This window comes from Acartia tonsa, chromosome 9 (genome assembly GCF_053477335.1).
Source record: "Acartia tonsa isolate MP-2025a chromosome 9, ASM5347733v1, whole genome shotgun sequence".
Classification (NCBI taxonomy): domain Eukaryota; kingdom Metazoa; phylum Arthropoda; class Copepoda; order Calanoida; family Acartiidae; genus Acartia; species Acartia tonsa.
In genome coordinates, this window is record NC_137268.1 from 32,308,753 (window position 1) to 32,322,439 (window position 13,687).

The following is a 13,687-nucleotide window of genomic DNA, read 5'->3' on the forward strand; positions in this document are numbered from 1 at the left end:
ATATTATCACTAGCAGCAAGTGGCACTTAAGTTGGGGGAGGACTTCCCACCCTCCCCGAGTCCCCTCCTCTCTTTATTTTAAATCCAAACCACCAAAAACCGTGGTAACCCATATCCCGTCAATTTTTTTTTTGGGGGGGGGGGCTTTTCCTCGCTAAATTACACAATTTTGAAACATTTAAGACCAAATTATTATTTTGTATTAAAGTTAATTTTATATTTGACCTTGACACAATTTGTTTTTTTTATGTTTAAAACATGTCCCAACTCGAACATAAATCAAGTTTCATGTGAAATTGCAAGGGATTTTTTTTGTGATTGCATCAAATGATTCAAAATTGTTTAATTTGGCGAGAAAAAGCAAAAATAAAATTTCGGCGGTTTTGGCCTCCGTTTTTTCCACAAATCTACGTCTGTCATGCCAAATTTTAGCATTCTACTCCTGCCATCGAACACAACTTTACGGAAAATAAGCAGAAAAAATGACCTATTTTTTAGGATGGAATGGATGTTACATTAAGAACTGATCTCAGTCCCTCAGATTTGATGCTAGATTCTGGAAAAGATTTGGTACGTTTTCATGAATAATATACTAGCGGATACGCCCCTAGTGGCACTTGAGGGAGGGGAAGGGGTCTGGGCTAGGGTGTATATTCTGCATGAGGGGGGGGGGGAGCCGCCCGGGGGGGGGGCTTGATATAGATATGTGGTTACGGTAAGTAGGAAAAAAGTAAAATATAAAGAGAAAAATACAGGGGTGTATATTCTGCATGGGATCCCCGGCTCAGGGGGGGGGGGGGAATAAAAAATAAGTGGTTGGAGGGAAAAAAAATGTAAAAATTAAGAAAACTGAAAACATTTTTTCCATTTCGCCCCCCTCCTTGGTTAAAAAAACTAAAAAAATGTGTGGTAAGAGGGATAAAATAAATAAAATATCGAGTTCTTTAAAAATTTTTCTATTTTCCCCCCTACTTTTTAAGAAAAATCTAGGGGGGAAAAAAAATAAAAAAATTTGTAGCAGGGGAAAAAAAATAAATCTTGTGCAGAATATACACCCCTGGTCAAAAATATGAATCTTGTGCAGAATATTCATTTCCTAAGGGTTGTGGGGCGTCCCTCCAAGAAGATCAAAGTAAAAAACGGAAGAAGGTGGCAGAAAAATATCACAGTAAATTATACCATATAGGTAAAAATTAGCATATTTTAACAGTTAAACCTATTTTTATTATTTTTAGGATTTGAGTTTGAGCCCTCTAGTTCCAGAGACGCAAGTGAACAGAGAAATATTTGAACCAGATAATCCACTCGTAAAGGTAATTTAGGAGTTTTTATTAATACTAGCGGCTAATACTAACTGGGTAAGAATGATGAAAAAATAGCCGAAAACCATCCCAAGGCTTAAATGTAAAAAATAGCTTAAAACCACCCTGATACCTGTGTGAGGCTTATTGAAAAGGTAGAACTCAATCAGTTCTGTAGTTATTGAAATCTTAAGCTTTACACAAAAAAACTTACTGCTTTAAATAATAGGATTAATAAAAGTGATAAAATACTCATGAACTTAGAATCCTTTTAGTTTGTTTGATTTGATAATGGTATTTTTGGAGAATTTTCTCTGCCTTTTACAAGATCTTAACTGGGGACTACCATCATGTTAATCCGAAAATTTTTAAATTTATTTATTTTGTTAGAATGATATGAGTCCCGAGTTCAAAAATGACCTTCTGGAACTGAAGAGTCAGCTACAAAGCAACAAGGCCTCCTTGTTGAAGAGAGACGAGGACTGTACCAAGCTGAAAGTTGCTGAACCTGACTCCACTATTGACACTGCCCTCCTAGCCCAACAGGTTAGTTAAGCGGCCACGCAGGGCTTTTGGAATTTCATCTGTGATGCGATAAAGATTTAAACAAAATTGAAAAAATTATTTGAATATAAAGGGACCCCATAGAGAAAAAAATAAAAGAGAGGAATCGAAGCAACTAGAAGACGAAAATAGGCAGTGGGCCTAGAGGCCTACTCAGCGCTGTTGCCGCGCTAAAATTTATTGCTATTCCACTACTTTTCAAATGGGAGGATTAAAAATTATTTTAAAAAATATTTTTTTACTTTTTACTATTTCCATATTTAGGGCAAGAATATTAGATTAGATATTTTCGTTTTAATGTTTTAATTAAAAATTACATAGAATTTTATTTTTATTTAAAAAAATTTGTTCATGAAAGATGAATCCTTCTATTTCTAAAAAGGGGGAAATTTTTTTCATAATGAACATTCAGCTGATTCTGACCGCCCACGGCTGTTTGCTAAATATCGCTTTTCTTTTTATTCTCATTATTATTTATGATTGACTTACAAAAAGCACTGGGCGGTTTTTGATTTTCGTCTGCTTCTAAATTTAGTGATGGGGAAGTAGTATTTTACCATGTAAAAGGGGTGAGTATTCATCCTCTTATCCTTTTTCCTTATGAGGGACCCTAAAAGAAAAGACAATAAGATAATTAATATATTGTACAATCCGAAGTTTTGATAAAAAAAAGTACTCCTCATGTAGATGAAATTATTTGTTTAAAAGTTTGAACACTACAAATTTGTACAACCCAATCAAGATTTAATTAAAGTCGCCAAAGTTTTAAAACCAAATGAGGGAGAGAAAAGTTATTTATCGTATCGTATTATAGAAAGCTTTCTATGGATATTATATTGAAAAATTAGTAGAATAAAAACAATTTAGTTAACAAAACTGATCTAAAGGGATAGTTTCATGAAGTGCATTTAAAAAAAAATAGTGAACTGTAAGTTTTTTCTATTTTAAATAACGTAGGTAGTAGTGCATAACATAAAGTTATTGATTAAAATTAAAAGATTTGACCAGGGATTTTCCTTAAAAAATGAGTTTTTCATTTTTATTTTCAACTTCATTGCATGAAAAACTTTTTTGTCATAAATACAACTTTAGATAGCATTTACTAGTTAATAGAACTTCAAACTTTTTATACAACAAAATACACATAACAACAAAGAATGACCAATAAAATATTTAGTATAGTACTTAGAGTAGTGATATTTTTATATGTCTTAGTAAAATATATTAGGCATTTGCAAAAAAATAAATAAAATATAGAGTTCTTTAAATATTTTTCTATTTTCCCCCCTACTTTTTAAGAAAAATCTAGGGGGGAAAAAAATAAAAAATTTTGTAGCAGGGGAAAAAAAATAAATCTTGTGCAGAATATACACCCCTGAAAAATTCTTTAACATATAATCATATCTATCCAATGCCTAATATATTCTACTAAGACACATAAAAGTTCACTACTCTAAGTACCTTAACTCTTTAAATACACTTCGTAGAACTATCCCTTTTATGATTTTTATGTAATATCCGCGGAAAGCTGTTTATAATACGATGCTTTACATAACTTTTCAGTATGGCTGATAACAGGATGTAATCTAGCGGATATTAATCGGTTTCGAAGTCAAACTGAAAATTTGGTTCTCAAATTTGCTTCCTCAAAGGGAACGGCTCTGAACGACTGCTGCTGCCGCCGCCGATCTTTCTAAATAAATAAATTACCCATCTAGGCCCAAGAACAAGAGCTTCCATCCTTCCACTCCGAGGTTAAAACAGCCAACAGTCCGAACATTCTGAAGAAAGCCCTGGACAACATCAAGGATAATGATCATAAACATTCTAAAAAGTAAGTGGATGAAAGGGACGCTGCCTTTTTAACAACAGGTTGAAATCTTTTTATTTCAAACTGTAAAAACTTCTTCCAAAAATATATTAATACTTAAAGTACCTGCCATAAATAGATGTTATTTTTGATAATGTTAGTGGTATATTTGGCACTAAACATGAAAAATATTTAGATACTTAATACCTACTTATTGCATACATCCAAAATTCAATACAAAGATTTTTACGAAACCAATATCTACTGTATTTCTGATACTTATGGAATGCCTTTAATATTATATCAAAATGCCAAGAACAAACGGACGTACCGAGTAAATGCCTATGGATCAAGGCAAGGACGTCCAGGGGAGGGGGTAAAGGGGTGATTACCCCCCCCCTCAAAAAAAAAAAAATCCCTAACAAAAAAAAAAATTGGCGAGCTTCGCGCGCATTTTTACTCCTAAATATTTAATAGTATTTCATTATTAGGTAGGTACTTTTTTTTACATTATTAAATTACCCCCCCCCCTAAAGCAAATTAACCCCCCCTTAAAAAAATTTTACCCTCCCAAAAATATAAAGCTTGGACGCCCCTGGATCAAGGGAATTTTCACTCCTCTAAGTTTATTAGAATTGACATTTTAGATTTTCCATTTTCCTAGGGCAAATCATTTCTTAATATTTTTAGGAAAAAATCTGAGTCTAACCTTGTAGAAGAGTCTGTTCATGACAAGTCTGAGGATAAGAAGGCCAAGAAAAAGAAGAAGAAAGGTGCCAAGAAAGCAGATTCAGAAGAATCAAACAGTGATTCTGAGGTTAGATTTTTTTTGTAATGAGATCATTTACCTACCATTTTTGTGTTTATCAAATTATCTCAGATATTATAAGAGATAGGACAATGGACATTTTAAACGACTAAATAGAAAGATTATCGTTAACATTATTTGATGTTTTTATTGTATGATTTTTTCTCTTAATGTTTTTCAGTTCGATCATTTTTTTCTCAATGTTTTAGAAAATATTGAAAAACTTTTTTAAAAATTTAAAAACTTTGAAATACATTCAAAAACTTTCAAAAACGTATAAACATTGAAATGTCAAAACATTTATAACATTAAAAACCTAATCTTCATGAGTTTGCTAAAATTAGAAACGTTAGTTTTTGTTAGTAGGTAATTGAAACATCAGTTTTAAATTTCTTGTAAACCAGATTCTAGATTTATATTATCAAAAATAATAAAGAATTTAAGATCAATTTTCCCATCTCCAAGCGCAGCTAATTATGATATTTAAAATTAATTTTTATATGAAATATCTTTTCTTTAGGACGATGAAGATAAGAAATCCGCGAAAGGTTCCAATAAAGAGGATAGTGGAGATGAAAAAGGCTCCGATAATGACTCTGACTCTGAGAGTGAGGATAAGAAAAAGAAAAAGAAGAAAAAGGTTGGTTAATAATAATTGTATTGACTTTGTTTTTTTTTTATTTAATTTTAACTTTTTTTCTCACAAACAAGGGGTGTAAAATCATTTCAACAAATAATCTTAACCTACAATAGGGGTATTTTATAAATCATTATTTGGGATCTTAATCAAGTTATCAGGGGGTGAATATTCTGCACAAGAATCATTTTTTTCCCCGGCTGCAAAACATTTCATTTCCCCCACCCCCCAAGGAGGGGGGGGGGGGTTGGAAAATTGGTTTCATTTACATCTCCCACATATTTTTTAATTTTTTCTCTCCAAGAAATAATTCTTTTTTGTTAGGTACTTTTTATTTTTTCATTTTTTCCCCCGCCCACATACTTTTTTTATCAACTCCGTCCCCCCTTAGCAGGGGATACCATGCTGAATTAATTCCTGACCTACAGTAGGGATAATTTTATTTATCATCATTGGGAATCTTAATCAATTTGTCTTTGATCTCCTAAGATTCCTTTTTTTAGAGTAAAAAGAAGAAGAAGAAAAGTGAAATAAGGAAAATGAAAGAAATCCTGCAACATCTTGAACCGGAGGATCTTAAAAAATTGGTCAAAAAGAAGAAAAAGAAAAAGAAGAAGAAGAAGGAGGATTCAAGTTCAGGAGAGGAGGATAATCAAGTGGAGAGATCAGTGTCAAAGGAAAAGGTAGGCAATCTTTGATTCATTCATTTATTTTCCAGTATGGTTTCGAAACTGATTAATATCCTGTGGTTTGTAACAGTTTCGCAGCCATAATGAAAAATCATGTAGTTATAGCATCGTATAACTGACAATTTCCACGAATATTAATTTAAGAATCATCTAATTAATACCAGGTTTGTTAGCCTGGGTTTAAAGGACAATACAAGACTAAAATGGATGAGTGGTAATAAGGAAAACGAACGATAGTAAACAAATACAGTAGGTAGTTTTGCTAGAAAAAAATACTGATTATTGTTAAATGACGAATTTATCTTTATTTCGATGGTACAATAGTTATCTTTATGTTTTAAGAAGAGAAAGCGAAGCCGCAGTATGGAATCCGCAGACACAAGACCGCGGAAACGCTCGAGTACAAGCTCAATGCCGCGTAAAGATTCTCGGAGCAGAGCCACTACACAATCATTATCACCTAGTCCTCCCGTCGAGCAATACAAATCAAGAGGTATGCTTAAAATATAAATTATGATAACGACAAGCGGCTACGCCCCAGAGTCGACTTTGGGGTCCGTGGGGGTAATTCGACCACCCTTTTTAAAATAATTTTAGTTTTTTAAAAAGTAAAAAAATGGGGGTGGGGGCGTTCTAGAGGCGATTTCTCTTGGGAGGTTGGTGGTACTCTCTCCCAAAAAAAGTTCCTTTCCAGGACGTATGAGAAGCTACATATAAAGGAGAACCATATCAGTCCAGCGGTAAGCCAGCTTCTTTTGTACAAACTGACATACCGACATATAAAAACTCCTTTACACATGGTTTATCTCCAATACTTCATAAGAAGCAGAGTAATAACAGAAATACAGACGGACGAATGTATGGGTATACCCTAATTAAAGACTACCTGATTTACTTTTAACAAGGCACAGAATAACAAGTTTAATATTTTCAGGTTATAAAATCAGAAGTCGTTCCCGTACCCACGAAAGTATTGAGGTTTTAGAACCCAAAAAGAGTGTTAAAGATCGGCTGGGAAAACGGCGTGTGATAACAGAAGGCGACGGTGAAAGAGGCGGTAGCCGCCGCCGGAAAATGGCGGCAGACAGGGAAGATGATGAGAGATTGGTGAAAGTGGAAGGGGCTAAATTTACGGTATGTATCTCAAAATGGTGCTTTCACTCAAAGTGTCTGTGGAGTACTGAAAGTTAATCCCCTCCCTTTATTTTTGACATAAATATAAAATACAGGAGGGGGACTCTCCAACGCTATAGTATTAACGTTATTTTCAATTTATTTCAAATAATGGAGGTGGGTTCTGTGCTTGATTAGGTACTTAAAACTTCTAGTCCATATACAACATTATACATACTATTATGTATTCGAATTTGCATACTTTTGGAAGTAATTAATTATTGTTATGTTTGTTAGTATAATATCATACAAGCAGATACGCCTCTAGGGGCACTTGAGGAGAGGAGAGTCGAATTATATAACCCAATTTTATTTTAGATTTATTAAGACAAAGTAAAAAAAATTGGGGTGGGGGAATTTTTTTTTTTGGGGGGGGGGGGTGCCCTCCTACCCCATTTTTTATTTTAGTTAAACAAAATTTTTAGTAGGAGGAATTTTTTTCTTGGGGCGATATTTCTTGGGAGGGTGGTGGTACCCTCCCAAAAAATAGTTAAAAACCTTCCCGGGACATATGAGAAGCTACCCTGTTTAGGAGAACCCGATCGGTTCAGCAGTTAGCGAGAACCTTCGGTACAAACACACAGACAAATAGGCATCTGTTTTTTTAGTATAAGGATGAATCATTTTTAGGTGCACGTTGAAAACAGAACTGGGCCAGTAAAAGACGACAGAAAGGGAAAACTTGCTTCAGTTGTGCAAAAACGCATTGACAAGAAAAAGTAAGTGTTCACATATTACAGGGATATAAGGTTAGGTTAATCTAAGATAAATTGTCATATTACCGATTTAAATTTGCATATTCAAAGAAATGTTGGGAAAACATTAATTCATTTTAAATTTAAATTTTTTCTTCAATTTGAAGTGTCTCAATCGAAATTGATCTAAAATACAGAAATCTAAGTAGAACGAAGTCTGTCTGTCTGTTCGTCTGAAGCTTAAGATCTCGTGTATAATGTAACTAGTAAGTGCTAATAACTATTATAATGGTATTAAAAACCAAATTTGGAAGCAAATAAAGCATCAAATTCAGTATTTTAGCAGTAACCTTGTTTGTTTTAAATGTTTAAACTTTTCCAAATCTTTCAACGATCGACAAGCTTTTGTTTGGAGCAGGGGGTAACAATTTTTAGAATTTAAATGGGAGAGTAATAAAAGTAGTTGTTTTTGAGTAAATGCGCTAAGTATTAGGAACCATATTATTAATTCTCTTCTTTTCAGAGACAGAAGGAGTAGAAGTCGTAGTAGAGACAGAAATAGGGACTCACAGGAGCGCTACAGACGAAATAGAAGATAAACTTCAACTCCTTGGATTTTCTCTTATCCTTGTTTTTTTTACCCAAATTCAAGTTATGCTGTTAGAGCAGCCGGTTTTCTGAATTTTTCAAATATTTATAGCATGCAAAAAAATCTGTTAAAATCCAGTTTAAAAATCTGGGAACAAATTTGAGTTTAAAAATAAATTAAAGTTTAATTTAACATTAAATTGAGCATTTTATTTTTTACATCTTGTTAGTAAACTAATGTGAAATTAATCAAACTAAATCCTAAGCAATGCTACTTTATAACTAGATTATGTCTGGGATCTAACAGACCTTCCATACGTCATAGTAGCAACTACGTTTTGTAATTTCGAAATAATATTCAGTGATTGTTCTATTACGGTTTGTTCTACCTTTTTGTAAATTTTCACATTTGTTCATCATTTTTTGCATGATACCATTCAATTTTTTTCTAAAACTGGTTTAGCTGGTTTTTGTTAATATATTTTGTATGTCATTTTCTGTTTAGTTAGGTTTTGTTTCTATGATTTTGCTTGTAAGAGGCACGTAAATTGAGGGGTATATTTTGTTTACAGTCAGGTTCTTTTGTATTTTAACTTCAAAAAGTGTCAGAATAACCTCACTTTTGAATTAATTTCCCAAAATATATTAATTTGCACATTAGTTTACATGTATATATAAATAATGTAAAATGTATCTTACTGTCAAATGATAATTCTATTTTAATACTAAAAATAAATACAAAAATTTTTATTAATGTTTGCAATATATCAAACAAAGTTTTCTATAATTGTCACATTAATATTAATTTCGTGGAATGATATAAAACATGTTAATTATTGTATTAAAAATTATTATTTTGTTTTTTTTCTTATTTTTGGTTTAGTATTTTCTGTACTGATTCATTTAATTTCAGAATAGATTGTATATAAAAATGATCAATAAAAATTTGTAAAATGGCAGGAAAAGAAGGAATATCCCTGCCCAAAAGCAGGTGGTCAGAGGATACAGGTAAAAATGGCAGTAAAGGAAGGAATATCCCAGGCTAAAAGCAGGTGAACAGAGGATATAGGTAAAAATAGTAGGAAAGGAAGGAATATCCCTGCCTAAAAGCAGGTGAACAGAGGATACAGGTAAAAATAGTAGGAAAGGAAGGAATATCCCTGCCTAAAAGCAGGTGAACAGAGGATACAGGTAAAAATGGCAGAAAAAGAAGGAATATCCCTGCCTAAAAGCAGGTGGACAGAGGATACAGATTAAATTGTCATAAAAGAATGAACTTCCTGCGAAATGATCCAGGTTTAAAATGCATTTTGATATCTGAGATATTGTGACTACAATTAGTAATTTTGATAACTAGTGAGCTTTTCAAAATAAAGACACAACCTTAATCAATAAATGATTTTTATACACTCCATTCCTGAAAATAGTATTGGTATCGATTAAAAATTTCATTCACAGGCCATTGGGTTAAAGACTAGGTTAACATTGGTCTTTAAAAAAATTTCTACACAAATTTATCATCCTAATATATTTAGATGCTAAAATTGGTACTGCCAGTAAAGAATCTTTAGACCCGGTAAAGGTAAGAAATATATCTTTTTATGTTTTTAAAATGTTTCTTAAATACCTATTATCTATTTAATGAAAGAAAAGATGTTTTTATTTTTCTGTGTTTGTTTAGTCCCTAGGACCCTTTAGACAGTTCGTAGCAACTCTGAAAATACTCTTATTTTGTGGAATGAATTGAAATTTAGGGGGAGGGGTAGTTTTACGTTTTTGGTTTATTATGTTATGTCTAGTTAGGTTATATTGGGTACTGTGTATAGCTCCGCAGGGTTAGCGTCCAACTTAGCGGTTAGAATACTTACATTTTGATTTTTAAAGGGGGGAGCACTCAATTTTTGGATTTAATTAGATTCGCTATTAAGAATGTTTTTTTTCTCTCCTCATATTGTATCTATCTAGCAAAATATTATCTCTTTCAATCTATAATACACAGTAGAATAATGTCTGTCCGTCCCTTAAGATATCGGTAACCACTGAACCGATTGGGTTCTACTTTTCAGGGAATATACCTACTGGTCCTCTGGTGGTTTTAGGCTATTTTCTTTTTTTAATTACCTCTTGGGGCAAAGACCCTAGAGGCTAGGGGCGGAGCCGCTAGTTAGGTATAAGTTAAAAAACATTCTTAAATTTAGAATCCTAGAAAACTGAGTGAAACAGTGTTGCTAAAACAAAGTAGAGGAAGCGTCTCTTCAATCAATGATTCAAATAATGACCCGAGGTATGCAGGATTTTTTTTTTGTATTAGGTAGTATCAATTACTAAATATGTTACTTTATAATTAGCCTTAGCTGGATCTTTAAATCATTTTAGTGGTGAGCCAGATCGGGGTTAGCAAGTTTCTTTCCACCAATGAGAGCACAGCATTTTATGAAATGCCGCGCTGTGATTGGCTGAAATTCGGTTCACCCCGATCCAGGGGTGTATATTCTGCATGGGATCCCCGGCTCAGGGGGGGGGGGGGGAAATAAAAAATAAGTGGTTGGAGGGAAAAAAAATGTAAAAATTAAAAAAACTAAAAAATGTGTGGTAGGAGGGATAAAATAAATAAAATATAGAATTCTTTAAATATTTTTCTATTTACCCCCCTACTTTTTAAGAAAAATCTAGGGGGGGAAAAAAATAAAAAATTTTGTAGCAGGGGAAAAAAAAATAAATCTTGTGCAGAATATACACCCCTGCCCCGATCTGGCTCACCACTAAAATGATTTAAAGATCCAGCTCTGGAGATAGCCTATGGGGACGGGATACACCACGAATCTTCGATGCATCTCCTAACAAAAGCTTGCTGAATTGTTGTGCTTGATTATATAATATGGTAACATGCTAGACAACAAACCCTTTGATTGTATTACCTTTGTTGTGTGGAAGTTACATATGTACTGATTTTAAGCATATATAGAAATTACTAGAAAGCTCAATAGTAAACTGAAGGGTGATAGGACGGTCGGACTGACGGTTATCCCAAGTTACACAGCAGAAAGGCTACTAAAATGCGTCTTAATCTCTTTTTTTCAGAAAGAAAAGGCTGCAAAGGCAGAATTTTGGAAGCTTGTCGACTGAAATTCCTGACATTATTCAGAAAGGTTAGTTAATTTTAAATTGTATTTGTTGACTTTTTCTTGATAGAATTAAGAATAGTTATTTATTGCATTGTATTATTGACATCTTTCTGCGGATAGTAAAAAGTCACATTCAAAATAGTCATCATGCTATATTTTTTTAACTGGACAGCCATTTTTTTATGTTTAATATCTATATCAAAAAAGTATGATTTTCAAATTAGAATTCTTTCAAATATATGTCCTATGTATATGCCTATGTAGTTTAAACTATTGAACAGAAAGCAATATGCAGTTTACTAAATCCAAGTTTGAATGCACTTCGTAAACCTACCCCTTAAGTTAATTATCTTGTTTTTTTAGAAACCTTGCCCCCAACTATGGTGCCAACTCCAGTGCCTAAAGCTCATGCTGTACCTCCCAACAAACAACCAGTCAAACATTCTGCCGTAGAGAAAAAACCTTCAGGAAATGAATATTAAAAATCAAAGATTTAATTTATGTAAAACCAACATTTTTTAATGCAATTAGAAATGTATCAATTGTAAACTTGCTCTTCTTTCTGACCTATTTGTTTTGAATTGGTTTTTAAAAAGTGTAATATACTATTATACATAAGAAACATTTAGCAATATCCAGTTTCTCGAGCACTTTTTCCAAACTTTGGCTTTAAAAATTTCGTTAATTGATGTAAAAAAGATATTTTTATATCCTCTGATGTGAAAATTTAGTACAGAGAACAAGGACACATACCTATGCATCTTTTAATATTTCACTGAGAAATATGGGCTGCAGACGCTAAAAAATACTTTTTTACGGGTCTTGCTGTATATTTAGGAATTAAACTAACTAGGTAATCATGGATAATTATTTATTTAATTCATTTATATAGGAACAGAACAGCCTACAATTGGTACTTCTATACTTGATTTAATAAAGAAGATGGTAGAGCCTGTAGTGCAACCCAGTGACACAAATACAAACAAAATTACGTCAAACGCCAAAGAGACACCTGGTGGCAATAATTTGAACCAAAATTTGGCGGGAAGAAAAGTGGATTCAAATGTTTTTCCTAAGTCGCTTGTTGATTATACTTTCAGCCAATCTGACGGTAAGTTTTCTTCACGGTGAGATACGGGACATTGGACCTTAAATCACACTGGTACTTGGTTTTAAAAATAAGTTACCTATTGGTTGGTTTGAAAACTTTGGGTACTTTGATGAAGTTTTATTGAATAAATGAAAATCATAAAGTATCTATGTTAGGTACTGAAAATCAATGATAGATTTTTCAAAATATCATTACAAACCAAATTACCTTTTGGAGAGAAATCCAATTTTGTATTTGACACATTATAATATCTCTCATTATTTTCTTTTATGTTTTAAATAATATGATATCCTTATAGTTTTTCTTTTTCTGTTTCTTAATGTACAATAAAAGGTCAATTGAGGTCCTAGTGTAGCTAGAAATATTTGGAAAGCATTCTAGCATGTACCTACAATGTTTAAACTGATTTGTATTTGTTCCATTTTGTGCTTTTTACCTTATAAAATTTGGATATTAATAGTTTATATTTATGTCATTTTGTATTTCCAAAATGATCTCTAAAACTATAGCCTCTAAAAAGTGTTTTCTGTGTGTGTCTGCCACAGTGGGATCTTTTTAAAAAAATCGGGACATCCAAAAAATTTAAAATCGACTTTTATCTATCCTAGGAATTAAAAATGGCTGTAAGTAGACAGCTAGAAAAGAAATTTTTTAAAAATATTAATTTTTGGCAGATTTATGCCATTTTTAAAAAAGGTAGTGAAAAATTTCTTTACAGTTTTGATGATTTTCCATATTTTTTTACACAATTTTTTCAAAGCAACAAAAAATACATTTATGTTCAGCTTATGCAAATAATTTTTGATTGAGGTACTTTTCAGATACCTGTACCAATGTCTAATTAAAGAAAAATTTTTAAAAAAATATTTTTTTGGTTGTGTAAATTGACATTTTGTGAGAAAATTGCAGTTTTCTCTATTTTTACCCAAAAACGGCCAGGAGGCCCCGGGTTTTGCAATAATAATATTAATATGCAACATGTATTGTGTATGTATAAAACAGTTTTTACAACCTGGGGCCTCCTGGCCGTTTTTGAGTAATTGAGCATTTTACATTGCATGGTTTGAACAATTTCGTTCTTGTTAATTTCAAATTTTTCTTCGTTATAGGGGGAAGGAGTCATTTTAGAGCCCAAAGTCATATCTGCAATATTTTCAAACTTTTTAAGGCGGATCTCTCTTGACTT

At 32.5% G+C, this 13,687-nt stretch overlaps 2 protein-coding genes across 14 annotated transcripts in view; both read left to right on the forward strand.

Annotated features, from left to right (window-relative positions):
* LOC145328786 (uncharacterized) overlaps positions 1–9,180 on the forward strand; it is a 40,259-nt gene extending 31,079 nt beyond the window's left edge. For 9 of the 10 annotated variants that reach the window (XM_080172642.1, XM_080172646.1, XM_080172643.1 and 6 more), the window contains 11 exons: positions 499–570; positions 1,236–1,313; positions 1,692–1,847; positions 3,584–3,699; positions 4,366–4,492; positions 5,004–5,123; positions 5,624–5,803; positions 6,152–6,302; positions 6,744–6,943; positions 7,613–7,701; positions 8,201–9,180. In XM_080172642.1, the coding sequence (XP_080028768.1) occupies positions 499–570; positions 1,236–1,313; positions 1,692–1,847; positions 3,584–3,699; positions 4,366–4,492; positions 5,004–5,123; positions 5,624–5,803; positions 6,152–6,302; positions 6,744–6,943; positions 7,613–7,701; positions 8,201–8,276 (1,365 nt within the window). In that variant the 3' untranslated portion in view covers positions 8,277–9,180. The remainder of the gene's footprint in view (positions 1–498; positions 571–1,235; positions 1,314–1,691; positions 1,848–3,583; positions 3,700–4,365; positions 4,493–5,003; positions 5,124–5,623; positions 5,804–6,151; positions 6,303–6,743; positions 6,944–7,612; positions 7,702–8,200) is intronic. The other variant, XR_013882637.1, reaches the window with a different exon arrangement.
* LOC145328785 (uncharacterized) overlaps positions 9,168–13,687 on the forward strand; it is a 62,979-nt gene continuing 58,459 nt past the window's right edge. For 3 of the 4 annotated variants that reach the window (XR_013882634.1, XR_013882635.1, XM_080172640.1), the window contains exons 1-6: positions 9,168–9,273; positions 9,801–9,847; positions 10,464–10,549; positions 11,347–11,414; positions 11,754–11,856; positions 12,281–12,501. Coding sequence is in view for 2 of the 4 variants with exons in the window: in XM_080172640.1 (XP_080028766.1) it covers positions 9,219–9,273; positions 9,801–9,847; positions 10,464–10,549; positions 11,347–11,414; positions 11,754–11,856; positions 12,281–12,501 (580 nt within the window). In the remaining 2 variants the exon portion in view is untranslated. Of the gene's footprint in view, positions 9,274–9,500; positions 9,516–9,798; positions 9,848–10,463; positions 10,550–11,346; positions 11,415–11,753; positions 11,857–12,280; positions 12,502–13,687 lie in introns of all 4 variants that reach the window. The other variant, XM_080172641.1, reaches the window with a different exon arrangement.